Raw genomic sequence first — 12,995 nt, 5'->3', positions numbered from 1 at the left:
CTGCCCTCAGGATTAGCAGAATAACTGAAATGTTACACATCCTACCCAACGATGTAATAATGTGTTTAATATGTGTATTTTCTGCAGTTCAGAAGAAAGTCTACAGAGGGTGTGGCCCTCTCTCTCTTTGTGATGGCGATCCTGGGGAACCTGACTTATGGACTGAGTGTGCTCGTGAAGAACCCTGAAGAGGACCAGGCTGAGGGCAGCTACATGCTACATCACCTGCCTTGGCTCATAGGCAGCCTGGGGGTAGTTTGTCTGGACCTCTTTGTATCCTTTCAGAAGAGAATTCAGTCTTTGTAATTAAATCAAGGACTGTGGTGGCCCGGTGTGATTACGGCTTCTGGGTGCAGGCCAAACCCTGTGGATAAGTATCTGGAGGGGAAAAGACCCCAACCACAAGCATGTTATCATTCTGCAGACATAGCGCGTCAATAAGTTCATGGGCTCCTGGCCCCTTAATTCAGAGTGCACTTCTCCAGCCTGCGTGAAACAATGTTTTATGTAACGATACAGGAAAATGTTGAGATATCAGTGGGATATTGCTCCAAGTAGCAGTGAAGTTCTTCACAGAGAGCATTTTATTTTGGCAAATGCTCATCAGACAAAAGATGCTATACATAGAACCGGATGGGATGTGGGCAGGATTTGAACAAAGAACTTGTAATTGGTAAATTACTACACTATACGCGGTACAATTTCTACATATTTAATAGATATATATATATATATATATATATATATATATATTCCCTACTGGCAGTCACCAGTAGTTAATTATAGTTAGGACCGTGTTTCTATAGGAATAGCGTTTTTTCATTTGCCATTATCTTTGGCGTCATTCAACAAATCTACACAACATTTTCTAAACTAATATGCCACTCACTACAGCTGCTGTGTTGAAAGTTTAGTGGTGATTCGTCAAGCGGGGGGCCGAGAAAAAGGAGAGAGTCCCAAAAACTTAATTTCCATAGGAAACTTTAGACCCGGCTACAGCCCGAACTGCTGATCCGAATTACACCAAATTTGGCAAAAAGGTAGCCCTTGGTCCAGAAAGCACTCTTTTTGTTAAATGGTGTAAATCTGTTCAGTAGTTCCCTGCCTGAGATCTGATTGGCTGCCAACACTTCAAACCAGGAAATGTTGGCAGCCATCTTGTGAATCAGTTGAACCGAGTCACAAGAAAAAACGTGAATAAACAATAAAAGGGGCAGGATAGAAACACCCTGACTCCCTAGGCCTGTTCAGGGAGTCCCCCAGGGACCCCCTGGGCCCAAAAAGAATACAAAATAAATAAATTAGGCGGGAGTCGTGTTGAATCCGAGAATCCCCCCAACATTTTTTTAAAAATGAAGTGCGATCTCCTGTGCTTCGTTTAATTAGGCCCCGGGGGAAATTGAATTAATAATGGGGGTGGCGGCTGTTCGGGCCTCCGCAGCCCGGGAACTGCCCCTCCCCAGGGCTAAATACATAATAGAATGCGTGGGGGGGGGGGCTTCCAACCCTCCCAAGCAGCCACGGGGACCACCACCTCCCAGGGGCTATATAGATAATAGAATGCATGGGGGGCACCAGTCTCCACACGCAGCCCCAGGGCCGCCTCCTGCACTGTCCCAGGGTGCCCACCCCGGGCATTGCAGTAGCTATGACTGGGTCGGGAGCATAGAAAACTCTGCTTCGTTAACTCTGGTAAATATGACGGCTGAATTTCTCTGATTTTGTATGAGTGAAATGTCAGTCTAACTATAACATCCATGTAACCTTTGTTTTTTTTGTGAATTTCTAAGGTTTTTTTTAAATTCTATTTGCGAACTAGAAAGTCCCTGTAACCTTTGTTTTTTGTAGTAAATATATAAATGTCCAGCTACTTCCGTCGCCACTAGCAACAGAACGGCACTCCGGGCATGCTTCAAAATGTTTTTATTTCAAATTGCAATGTTTACAGTGAACTTGGCAGATCACCATAACACAGTTATGGTGACCTGCCAAGTTTGCTGTGAATATTTTCACGAGCACCCCCAGTGATCAGGGTGCATGCCAGCTGTACGCAGAGACCTGGAGATAGATAAATCGATACAGGGGCGGCTTTAGGCATGTGCAACCTGTGCACCTGCACAGGGCCACCAAACCCCAGGGGCCACCACGCCAATATATATCCTTAATATAATAATCCTGGTGGTCTCCGGCTCTGTTCCACTTCCAAACACCCTGACCCCCCTCTTCACTGGCCTCCTCGCTCCGCCCCGACCCCCTCTTCCGGAGCCCCCTACCTACGCTCCCTGCCCAGGGCCGCCATGAACCTAGAGCCGCCCCTGATAGATATATGTGTGTGTGTCAAATATGAGGCACAGTGTGATCAAGTTAGTTCATAAGATCAAAGGATTTTTCAGTCTGGTATGAAATAGCATTGGAAACTGGAGGGAAAGCTCAGGTCTTCAGATTCCAAGGTATGCCCTTCTGTATTGGGCCAAGTTTCCTCCTGTAATGCTGGATCATGCAAGGCTATCAACACTTTTGTAATGGAAGGGTTGCTACATTCATGCCTACGCAGCATCCAGCAGGTTCCTGGAATTCTCCCTCTAGAAACAAAAACAGCACTGGGTATTCTTAACCAGTACCTAATTTATGTTACTGTATCATATGGTATAGTATGAATTTATAGTGCTTACTAGAGGTAATGTAGCACTTTGTGGCTAGGTAGTGTGCTACTTTGTTTGTCAGTACAATAATTGTGGGATTAAGAGGGGTTCCCACATTTTTCTGTTGACACCACCCTAAAACCTGCTGGACTTCAATTGCTACATAAACCTTTCCAAGAATTCTTCTACCCTGGAAACAAACAGTGGTAATCGAGTTCATGTGCTAATGGTTTTCTTTCACAAGCATATTTTTAGCATTGCTAGGCTCCAATGTATTATTTTCCCATTAATCAAAAAATAAGTGATTGAAATTTTTTTCACAACAATTTTATTGATTGATCAGGTAAAAGAATGTATACAGTTCTCCACAATCAGGAGGTCACTGCAAATTATCAACACATTTATATCATTGTAGCCCAATCAATAAAAAGAAAACATTTTGCCCTAATCCCCCCCCACCTCCCACAGCCACTCAGTAACCCCACTACCCACCCCTTATCCCCCCCTAACCGTGTTCACGCGATCATAACAAGCCTCCAGTAAGTGCTATCAAGTGATTGAAATTTTAATGTACTTCAATCTTTATTTTGCAGTTTGACCGAGAATATGTTCCATCATTAATGCCCAAAAGTTAAACATAAATTTTGACATCCTGCACTAAATAAAATGTTAAACTCTTGGATTTGCATGTCTTGCTCAACAAAATCTTTATTTCCCCCTGATACAATTTGGAACTTAAATCCATCTCTGTGTCTCCCTCCTTGTTGTGTAACTTGGCCTGAACACCGTCTTCTCCATATAAAATAGATTTTCACTAGATTTTCCACATTTGGTCTATTTTTCATCGCTAACACTCAAAATCAAGTTTATTTTTACCTTCCTCTGAAGGTTGTACTTCATGAACAATAGACACTCTCCTAACATTACCTTTTATGCACACATTTACCTAGTGATCTGTTTTGTCACATATGAAGCATTCCATACCCAAAACAGGACGCGACTTGCTAGAAGATAGGGGACCTTTTGAATCTCACCTTGAAAATGTATTCCTATATTTATAAATGTATTAATGATTTTGAGGCTATTCCTTAAATGTGTCCACTTTATTTAGTTTTGAATAACATTTAGTATTAACACATCTACACATGAAAAACTTTCAATATTAAGTGTTTTAAAGGATGTGATTGACCTCTCAACAGTTTTTTGTGATATTGTTTCAGACAACAACAGATTTTAATATCGGAATAAATGTTCTTGGATTATTTTGTTTGCCCATCAAAGGATAAACTGATTTCAAATATACAGGTCTACACTATCAGTAAGGCCACAATAGTCTCTGGGACTGTAGGTCCAGGAACACATGTATCAACCATCTCAATATGCATTCGATGCTATGTGGGACTGCAGTAATATTATGTTTTAAGGTATCCAAAGCTGCAATAAAAGTGTCTGAGTCCTTGCAACAATTTCGGGAGAAGTATTAAATGGTGAAAGGTGCTCAAAACACGATTTGGCCTCCTTTCTTATAAATTGAGTAGTAGTGCTTTTTTGGTTAGAATCAAAGGAGTCTCCGAAGAAGGCCAACATATAATGTTCAAATCATCTCAACATTTCTCCCATCACATGCATGGCTGACCTGGCTCATTCAGAAACGTCACGGCGAATTTCTGTGTTGCATGCTTGAAGCCAAAGCGATGTACTCCGATAGATGGAAGAAAACAGTAAAGTAGATGCAGGAAAAATATTGTCTGTTGCAAATTAGAAAAACAGTTATTCTTTAATGATACTTGGCAGAGCCACTGAGTATGAACTTCAGACCCAGATAACGGCAATGCTAAAGCTCAGATATAGTTTCAAAAATTGGTCTGAGGCTAACATTTTAAAATTACTGAAAGACTTTAATAAATGTGCAACTTAATGAAGAATTGTCTTCTTTGCTCCATACAAGGGTGCAAAAAATGTATCTCTATAGTTTGGTGCACAAGTGATAACTAGAGTGACGCGCAATGACTTGACAGCAAGGTAAAAAAAACTGTGCGGAAACATTTGTTTGATATGTGTACCAAAATGGCTGCAGAATGTCTTACATAAGCTGGTTGTCTCACGCTAGCAGAGTGTGCTGGATGTTCTGCAGCAGCTTTTGGTTTGCTACTGCCAACCCAGCACCACCACAGACTACTTTTGTTTGCATCGAAGCTTTGACTCTGGTGAAGGCGATGTATGGCCTAGGTGGACGGCGTTAGAAAGATGCTGGCCAGGACTGCAGAGAGGGTGGTCATTGTTAAAGATGACCCTTTCAGCGAACAGCTTGGACAATGTAAACAGACCTGTGCTAAGTCATGGCAGCCACGGTGGTAGAAGTGCACATAAAATCTGTGAGCTCTCCAGGCGGAACATTTGGTGCCAAAATGAAGTAGGGAGACGCACAGAGCAGATGAGTTAAAATTTGAGTAATGGCGAAGAGTCCGCGCATCAGCCAAAAGACTGGATGATAAAGGACCTTGCTGTCCTATCCTGTCCTCGCATGGGACAAAGAACGCTCTTCATGCACAAACACTTTATTAAGGCAAGAATTGATGGTAACTGAAGAAGAAGCAATAATGAACACAGTGTTGAAATGATGTAGTGTTCTACATTTAGCAATGTTATACTCTGCTGATTACGTACATTTTACGTACATTTTATACATTACTACACATTTTATTTATTTTAAGAGTTTTATATAGCGCGAACTGGACTCGAGACATTGGTATGAGAGCACTTTATATGAGCACCAGTTTCATAACAGAAGGACACATTAATTTAGCTAGGCACGGGGAGATTAAGTGATTTGCCCAGAATCACAGGATGTTTAGCGTTGTTACCGAGACTCGAACCCGGTTCCCCCTGCTTCGAGGTTGACCGCTCTAGCCATAAGGCTACATCCTCTCCCCATTCTTTGTCTATTACTTTCCTCTATTGGCATCTGGAGCTGTTCATATTCTTACTGCTGTACTTGACCTTTCTAATGATATATGATTCATGTAGTCTCTTGTGTCCTGCAGTGGTTTGGTATGTTGTGCATTGGTATGTTAACCTAATTAAGTGAACATGACTGAGGCTTCTCCGCACTGAGAGAATGTAGTTTGTATAACCAAAACATTGATTCCATAAGTGTTCATTGCTGCTGTATGAAAAGTCTGGTTATAAGGACTTCTATAAACTGGGAGTGTTGAGATTCATCGTGTTGATGGTTGGGAAGCCCATAGTTTTGTTGGAGCCACAGAGAACATTTTGCCTCCCATATTCATTGTTCTGGTGCAGGGTAGTAGAAGGCAAGCCAAGTGATGAGGGCTGTACCGATTGAACTTTGGAGATGAGATGTCTTGTGCAGGGTGGTGAATGGTTATGAAGATGGTTGTCCAGTTCTAGAACTTGGCTATTTTCCTAACTGGATACCAGCAGAGGCACATAGTGGAACTGATTTTCTGAGTCTAATGGCAGTTTGCTGGCTGTGTTTCAGATCATCTACAGTCAGTCGAAAGGATGAAAGTCTTTTTCCTTGCGGCTATGTAATTGCTACTACTATAGCCAAGTAAATTCAATGATTGCTTAACTAGGGCAATGTGAATGTGAGGCTCAATAAAAGGCAATATTCCTTTAACATTTTGAGATAGAAACAAAAGCTTGAATCTGAGCAGCCGTACTTTAAAAAAAATATCATGATCGAGATGAAGGCCAAAATTATGGACTGATTTTGGAGTCTCTCGTCCACTACCAATCACTAAATGTTTTGATCCTTTCTAACGTAGAGCAGAAGTCCCTAAGACATCACTGGAAGAGGAGTGGCCCACATCCTTCCAGAATACGAAAGGCTGCACCTAGTCATCTTAAGGGGTTGGATCTTGGACTGAAATCCGCAGAAATCATGGCGCAGACAGCAGAACCACCACCTCCATCTGGGGCTTGGTGAGGACTAGTGAAACCATAACATAGATTATCATCAAGCAGGTTATATCGGCAACCATCTGGGTTTGCCAAAGAAAAAAGAGTCTGCAACTTAAGAGCAGCTTTGAACCCTTCAGCGGGTGGAGAAATTGCATGTCCACAAACCTAAAGCAGTGTTGATTAGAAGGCACCAATGCCCTTCCTATTGTAGCTGTTGGCCAACACCCTGTAGTCTATACTGTCACGTTCTGATGCTTATGAGAACACGGAGTGGGCAGGACCACACCCTCTGAGGGAAGGATGAGTACCGTAATACCCCTCTCTGCAGGCTGGCGAGCGGATAATAGTGGTCCCAAGGCACTATGCGGAACTGGACAGGCTACATGACACACTACCACACAACAGTGCTTTAGTGGCATTCCTAAGCATACATTTATTGCCATTGCTTTTTTTGTGTTCGTCCATTTGTGTATTTATGTGAGATTATTCATACATAATATGCTAATAAAGGAAGACTACCTGTGCTTTTTATTGTATGCAGTCCAGATACTCATTTGAGAAAGATATTGTGCTCCCACTCTACGGCAGCATCATCCATTAGGCAACAACTTGCAAGAATGGAATGTATGTCTGTCACGCTGCATCAGGTGGGTTGTTTTCTCTGAGGTCCATACGAAGCGTCCTAATACAACTTGAAGAAGGCTAGAGAACTGGAGATGCTTCTCCGTAACCTGGCAGCAGGTGATGCTTTCTGTTCCTTAGTCAGCAAGAGATGCCTACCCTTACCTCCCCACCTTTACATAAGGACACTACAGTCTACAGAAGGGCCCACAATGCATCTGGCTTTTTAATTTCAAATCAGAAAATTACATTTTATGCATGATCCCGAAGGAACATGTCAAAAATAACATTTGTTCACACTATTAATGCCCGTCACATTGGCTGCACACTTATAATCAACTTCAGAATAGTTTAGTATAGAGCTGATTTGTGTTCTGAGATAGAACAAAGTGTATCACTTATAAGACCTCGTTTTCCTTTACAATTCACTTAAAGTGAGAGTTTTCGCCTGTGCCAAGGTTCTTCTGTTTGTGTAGGCTATTTATGAATGTCTGAACCTATTTGAACAAAGCTATGTTTCTTTGATTGGCCTTAACCACTATCAGATATTATTTCAGTTTTTTCTTTACCACAAGAGGGATCTTGGGACAAGAAACCTGGAAGACACAGATCGTTTGCTCAGCAGTGAAAATGGGCCAATTTACGCCTGAAGAATGTGTGACATTGGGCATTACACTAAAGCACTTACCGCAGATGGATGGGCAGTTTTAGGGACTGGCAACCACTAAGACACACCCATCGGGAAGTTAGTACATTTCAATGCACACCTTCCACATGGAACATTCCTGATTGAAGCTTGACTTTTCAAAGTCCAACCAATAAAAACATTGACAGATGTGCAGGTCCCACCTGTAGTGTTGTTTTTTGGGACACTGTTTGAATACGACTCGTAGAAGAGCTCACTTTCTTCCTGAACGTGGACCCCAGGCCATTGGTGCTTGTTTCCAGTGCAGTTTGTTCTGCTGCGGTTTGCGTTGGTATGTTGTGCAACACTTGCCCCTATTGCAACAAATATCCTCAATGCAGGACCAGCACAGCAAAATGCCCCATAAGGAGATCTGTAACTCTTTGCTACTGTAGGTGGCCAATCAAGTTAAGAATGGAGCACTTCAATGCGTGGACTGTGAATTTTAACAAAAGATCTCTATGCTACACTCTAAAAACAAATGTTATGGGAACAGGAGAAGCTTCTTTACCCCATGCTTCAGTGTATTGCCTCTAAAGCTATGAGGTAACTTTTGGGGTTAGAATGTGCTTTCCAATATAATTAACAGTCATTAAAACTATTTATCTGACCTATCGCAGAGAGGGTTAGAGAGCGACTGAGGACTCCAACTTCGGTTCGTGCACCTTACAAGTTGAAGCATTCACCCTGTTGGATGGTCTCAGCTCTCCGGAGTGAAGCTCTGTCTACCTCATTAGGTGCAGGACTCGATTGATCTCTTCGGAGGGTGGATGCCCTGCACTCACATGTAGTATCACTCTACCTCATCTCATTGTAGCAGAGTACACACATCCTCTGAGGCACTGAGGATGTGCAAACACCAATGAGCTAGAAGCTCATCAGCACACAATGGATATATGCACACCACACCTATGCAGACTCCTATGCATGATCCTTAAGAGTGACTCCAGGGTGGGCTAATGGTGCAGTATGAATCCATGGAGGCGGGCTTGGACTTCCTCGGCTTCAGATAACCGTGCAGGACATCAGAGCCACCACTGTGGGAGCGGTCTACGGAGCAGAGCATGCCACTCCCACAGTAGACCTACCTGTTGTCATGCAGAGGACTTGTATTACAATGCAGGACACAAGAGATTTGCCCACTTCCACACAATCTGACACCACCATGGATTATGGAAGAGCCCATGGCGGGAGGCACCGCCTGAAAACCGTTCATGAAGGCACCTCCCGTCTTCCTGGGAAACGTTTGAGGGGGGTCTTGACAATCAGAGCCTTTGAATTCGCTCCATCTTCTCCACGACTACCTTCTTCGAGTAGACCCTTAGGAGACAACTTTTTAGAAAACAAAAAACTTTTTAAAAGATTTTTTTTTTTTTTAAGAGTTTTGTTTTATGCTAGTGAACAAACTCTGGCAGTCGACACTCTGCACCAATGCATGCCAGCCAGTGAGCTAGTGAGGCCTTAGCCTCACCCATGGACCACCAGCCAAGGAATAGAAGAGCTGAAAGAGAAGACTGCTGTATTCCTGACTGTGGAATAATGAGACTAAAATTCCTAATCCATAAAGGTATCTGAATTGTGGAAACCACAATGGAGAAGGTCCTAAGGGGTTGGCAGTGGCTCATTATACAGACACCGACAGGTACGCGGCACCGGAGATATTTCTCCTACTGGCCTGCAGACTGTCCACTTGAGCCCTGATGCAGTGCACCGTACAGGAATGTGTGGTTAGATGGTGTCCAGTGTTTCCTGGCATGCCTCAATCTGGCCAACAATGAGGCTCACCGCACACCAATTTCAAATTGTCTGATTGTTCTTTTAAATTACTTTTTAAAATTGCCTTTTCCACAAAGGGATCTTGCGAACTAAATGACTGACGGACTGCTTTTTTAATAAGAGTTTTATTTTATCAAGGCTGATGTTTAAATGCTCTTGTAAATTGTGCTAAATACAAACCATTCAAGTCACTGAGATGGGTGAAAGGGGAACGCGCTGGACTGCCGGCAGCGCCTTTTACAGCCATTCTTTGGTCATTTTACTATTGCTCAGATAACTGGTCCTAAATTAAGAAACATCTTGCTATATGAGGATGTCGCATTGCATGCTATTGAATGGTCTGGAAGCATAAAAACCTGCTCATAAAGGATTAAATCCATGCAGGGATATAAAATATCACTGCACAAACATGCCCAGGCACTATAAAATGGGCTGAGTCTGATAATAAAACTTGTCCGTATTTTGTAGTTCATCATTGCCCTTCACACCTCCGGCCAGTTGGGTGCTTGTCCCACACAATGCACTCTCTTCTTAGACTGAGAGTGAGGGACGATCTATGCTCATAGGATTAACATATTCCACAGCAGCTTCTGCATATGCAACCTACTTGTTTGACTGAGCTGTGACCACATCCGGCTCCCTGTGTTGTACCGCCATCCAGGACCTAAATGAAATCCCAAAGCTGATACCATAGGCTGACAGAGAACCCTATGCATTTACTCCTCAGAGGGACGGGGAACATCCTTTTCAACGCGACTTTCACAACGCATGCCATTACATCGCAAGCCTTACAACGCATGCCATTACAACGCATTGCGCTGGGGGGCGCTCTAGGATAGGGAATAGATTTAATTTAATATCCAACACCTTCCCTACTATCCACGGGGCCTGGAGTTGGAATAGTAAATTAAACTATTCACTATCCAGCACCCCTCAACACTATGCGTTGTAAAACCTGCGATGTAAAAGCATGCGTTGTAATGTCATACATCCCAGAGGGACAGCAAGCACCAGTTTTGGATTTCACTGTGACTCTCCGGTTTTAAAATCATATTCAGCTATGATTATTCATCTAACTGCCCCGTCTTCGAGCCTCATTGCAATTTTGTTTGCAGAGCTGCATTGTAAATGGTTATTCTTTCATCGCCATCCTCTCAAAGTAGGTAACCAAGTACTAGCCAAGTGGGCTCATTTCCAGCGCAATATTCAAGGGTTCTTGGTGATAATGCAGAGTGTGGACATTTTAGATCTGAAAGCTGCGAAGAAATGCTTGTAGTTCCTAGAGTAGAAAATCATTCACTTCTGCTTCACTGTAAAATCTTAAAAATTCAGAACAAATGTCACCTTTCATCGAGTTTTTAGGCAGCGTTTAATTTGAGCCGATGGTTTCCGGTGCTCAGCACCAGCACTTAATCATCCACACCGGCGCTTTTCATGAGCACCAGTTAATGGCACATTCATTACAGGGAGATTAAGTGATTTGCCCACAATCACAGAATGTTGAGCCGACAGCAAGACTCAAACCTGGTTTCCCAGCTCAGAAGTTGGCAGCTCTGGTCATTACACCACCTCCGCTAACCACGTCATGGTTAGTAGTTGGTTCTGCTTTAGGCGGCACTAACAGCAGAGAGGGCTGGAGCAAGGGGTCTCCTGACGAGAGCTCCAGCACTTTTATTTTGAATTTTTTGTTTTTACATATTAACCGCAGGTTTTAGGATACCACATCTGCTGGTGTGGACTAGCACTCTACCCTTAACTTTAGAAGAGCAGTGACTCTTGGAGGACACAGCCACTCCATCGTCATCTGTACAACACTACAGTAGGGCCAGATGTGCAAAGGCCTTTTACATTTCCTAACGGGCTGAATTGCAATATCGTCCCGTTAAGAAATACAAACAGCCTTCCTCTACGTAAAAAGGCCTTTATGGAATCACAAAATGCGAGTTCTACACAGTAGGGATTTCCTATTTGCAATTTCTTAGCACATGTACTAAACATTCACTAAATGCAAATCGAGAATTTAGGAAATTCAATTACCATCGACTCTTAGTTGATGGTAACCATGTGCAATTTAAAAAAACACCCAAGATGCTTTTCTTAAAGTGCAATATTGCCCACACATGCCCCTACGGCATCTGTGTGCTCTACATGTGCACCACATGTTTTGGGGTGCATTACCGGGAGGCCTTACGCCCATAGCTATCTTTGGTTTAGAATTTTCTAAATAGCGATTCCCAAATTGGAAATTGCTATTTAGGAAAAAAATAGTCCATTGGTATGAATGGCTTGGGATTTCCTAATTGCAATTTCCTAATAGTGATTCCTACTCTGTAATCAGTAATTTCATACATATTTTGCATTTTCTAGTCGCTATTAAGTAAATGCAAAATTGCATTTTTGTACATCTGTCCCTACATCTCTCTAGAATAGAAAACCACCCCAACCTAATAAAGTAGAAAGATAGCATATCTGTGGGGTTGATAACCTGGCAATTCTTCATTTGCAGGATACCTCATTGCTCAGAAGAGTCAACTAAATAAATGTATTATTTGCCATGGAGGATTCAACGCCATTGCCAGCTTATTATTCTTTTATTGACCTTTTGGTACACTTGCGTTGAACACATTTCGTCATGTTTTCTTGTATGAATAAAATATCTGAATGTTTTAACTTTTCCCCAAAAGATGGCGGCTGTTATGGTTCACAAAATGTGTGATTGTTTTTCATTATGTTTTTAAAAATAGCGTTTTTAAAAATAGCGAAGTCTTAATTGCACTTAGTTTTTTTTTTTAAATAAATGTAAATAAAGTTGTATATAAACAAGTGTTTGTATTCCTTCTCAACAGAGCATCAACAAAAGATGTACATTTTTACATTCACTTCCTTCTGAGTTTTTATTAATCAAGGAATTTAGTAAAACATCTTTACAAATCCTAATTTCTGTAATCTGGTAAAATGCTCATGTTTTTATGTCTTAGTTCATGTTTGTACTTACTTCTATTAAGGAGCACTTAGATGCAACCAACCACTGTATGTAAGATAAGAATGCAATAGACACACCCGCTGCCTAAAGTAGGTGTGAGCTCAGAGAATGTCAAAGGGGGAGATTGCAGTTTGGCAACTACACAGAAGTCAGGAAGTCATTGCGCTTTGGTTCTTTTGGTTGATCCGAGGCAGTGATTTGGTCAGCTGGAGGCAGTAGTGGACTGCCCTTTGATATAGAGGTTTAGCTAGTGTCTTTTTTTATTTGCCTGGATTGCGGCCCCCATCTTGTTTTGAAAGGCAATCGTCTAAGTCGTTGTGTACCAAGGATGAAAATCAGCAGAGGTGCCAGGTGTAGTTTT

The 12,995-nt window shown here is 42.2% G+C and overlaps 1 protein-coding gene across 2 annotated transcripts in view; it reads left to right on the top strand.

Annotated features, from left to right (window-relative positions):
• SLC66A1 (solute carrier family 66 member 1) overlaps positions 1-12,474 on the top strand; it is a 71,601-nt gene extending 59,127 nt beyond the window's left edge. Inside the window, exons 7-9 of one of the 2 annotated variants that reach the window (XR_015295878.1) lie at positions 88-273; positions 7,736-11,420; positions 12,082-12,474. Coding sequence is in view for 1 of the 2 variants with exons in the window: in XM_086921574.1 (XP_086777700.1) it covers positions 88-273; positions 7,736-7,840 (291 nt within the window). In the remaining variant the exon portion in view is untranslated. Of the gene's footprint in view, positions 1-87; positions 274-7,735 lie in introns of both variants that reach the window. The other variant, XM_086921574.1, reaches the window with a different exon arrangement.
• Positions 12,475-12,995: the final 521 nt, after the last annotated feature.

The sequence above is a fragment of the Lissotriton vulgaris genome, chromosome 5 (assembly GCF_964263255.1).
Source record: "Lissotriton vulgaris chromosome 5, aLisVul1.2, whole genome shotgun sequence".
In the NCBI taxonomy this organism is placed as follows: domain Eukaryota; kingdom Metazoa; phylum Chordata; class Amphibia; order Caudata; family Salamandridae; genus Lissotriton; species Lissotriton vulgaris.
Note: the sequence above shows the minus strand (reverse complement) of the source record. Positions and strands in the feature narration are given on the sequence as shown.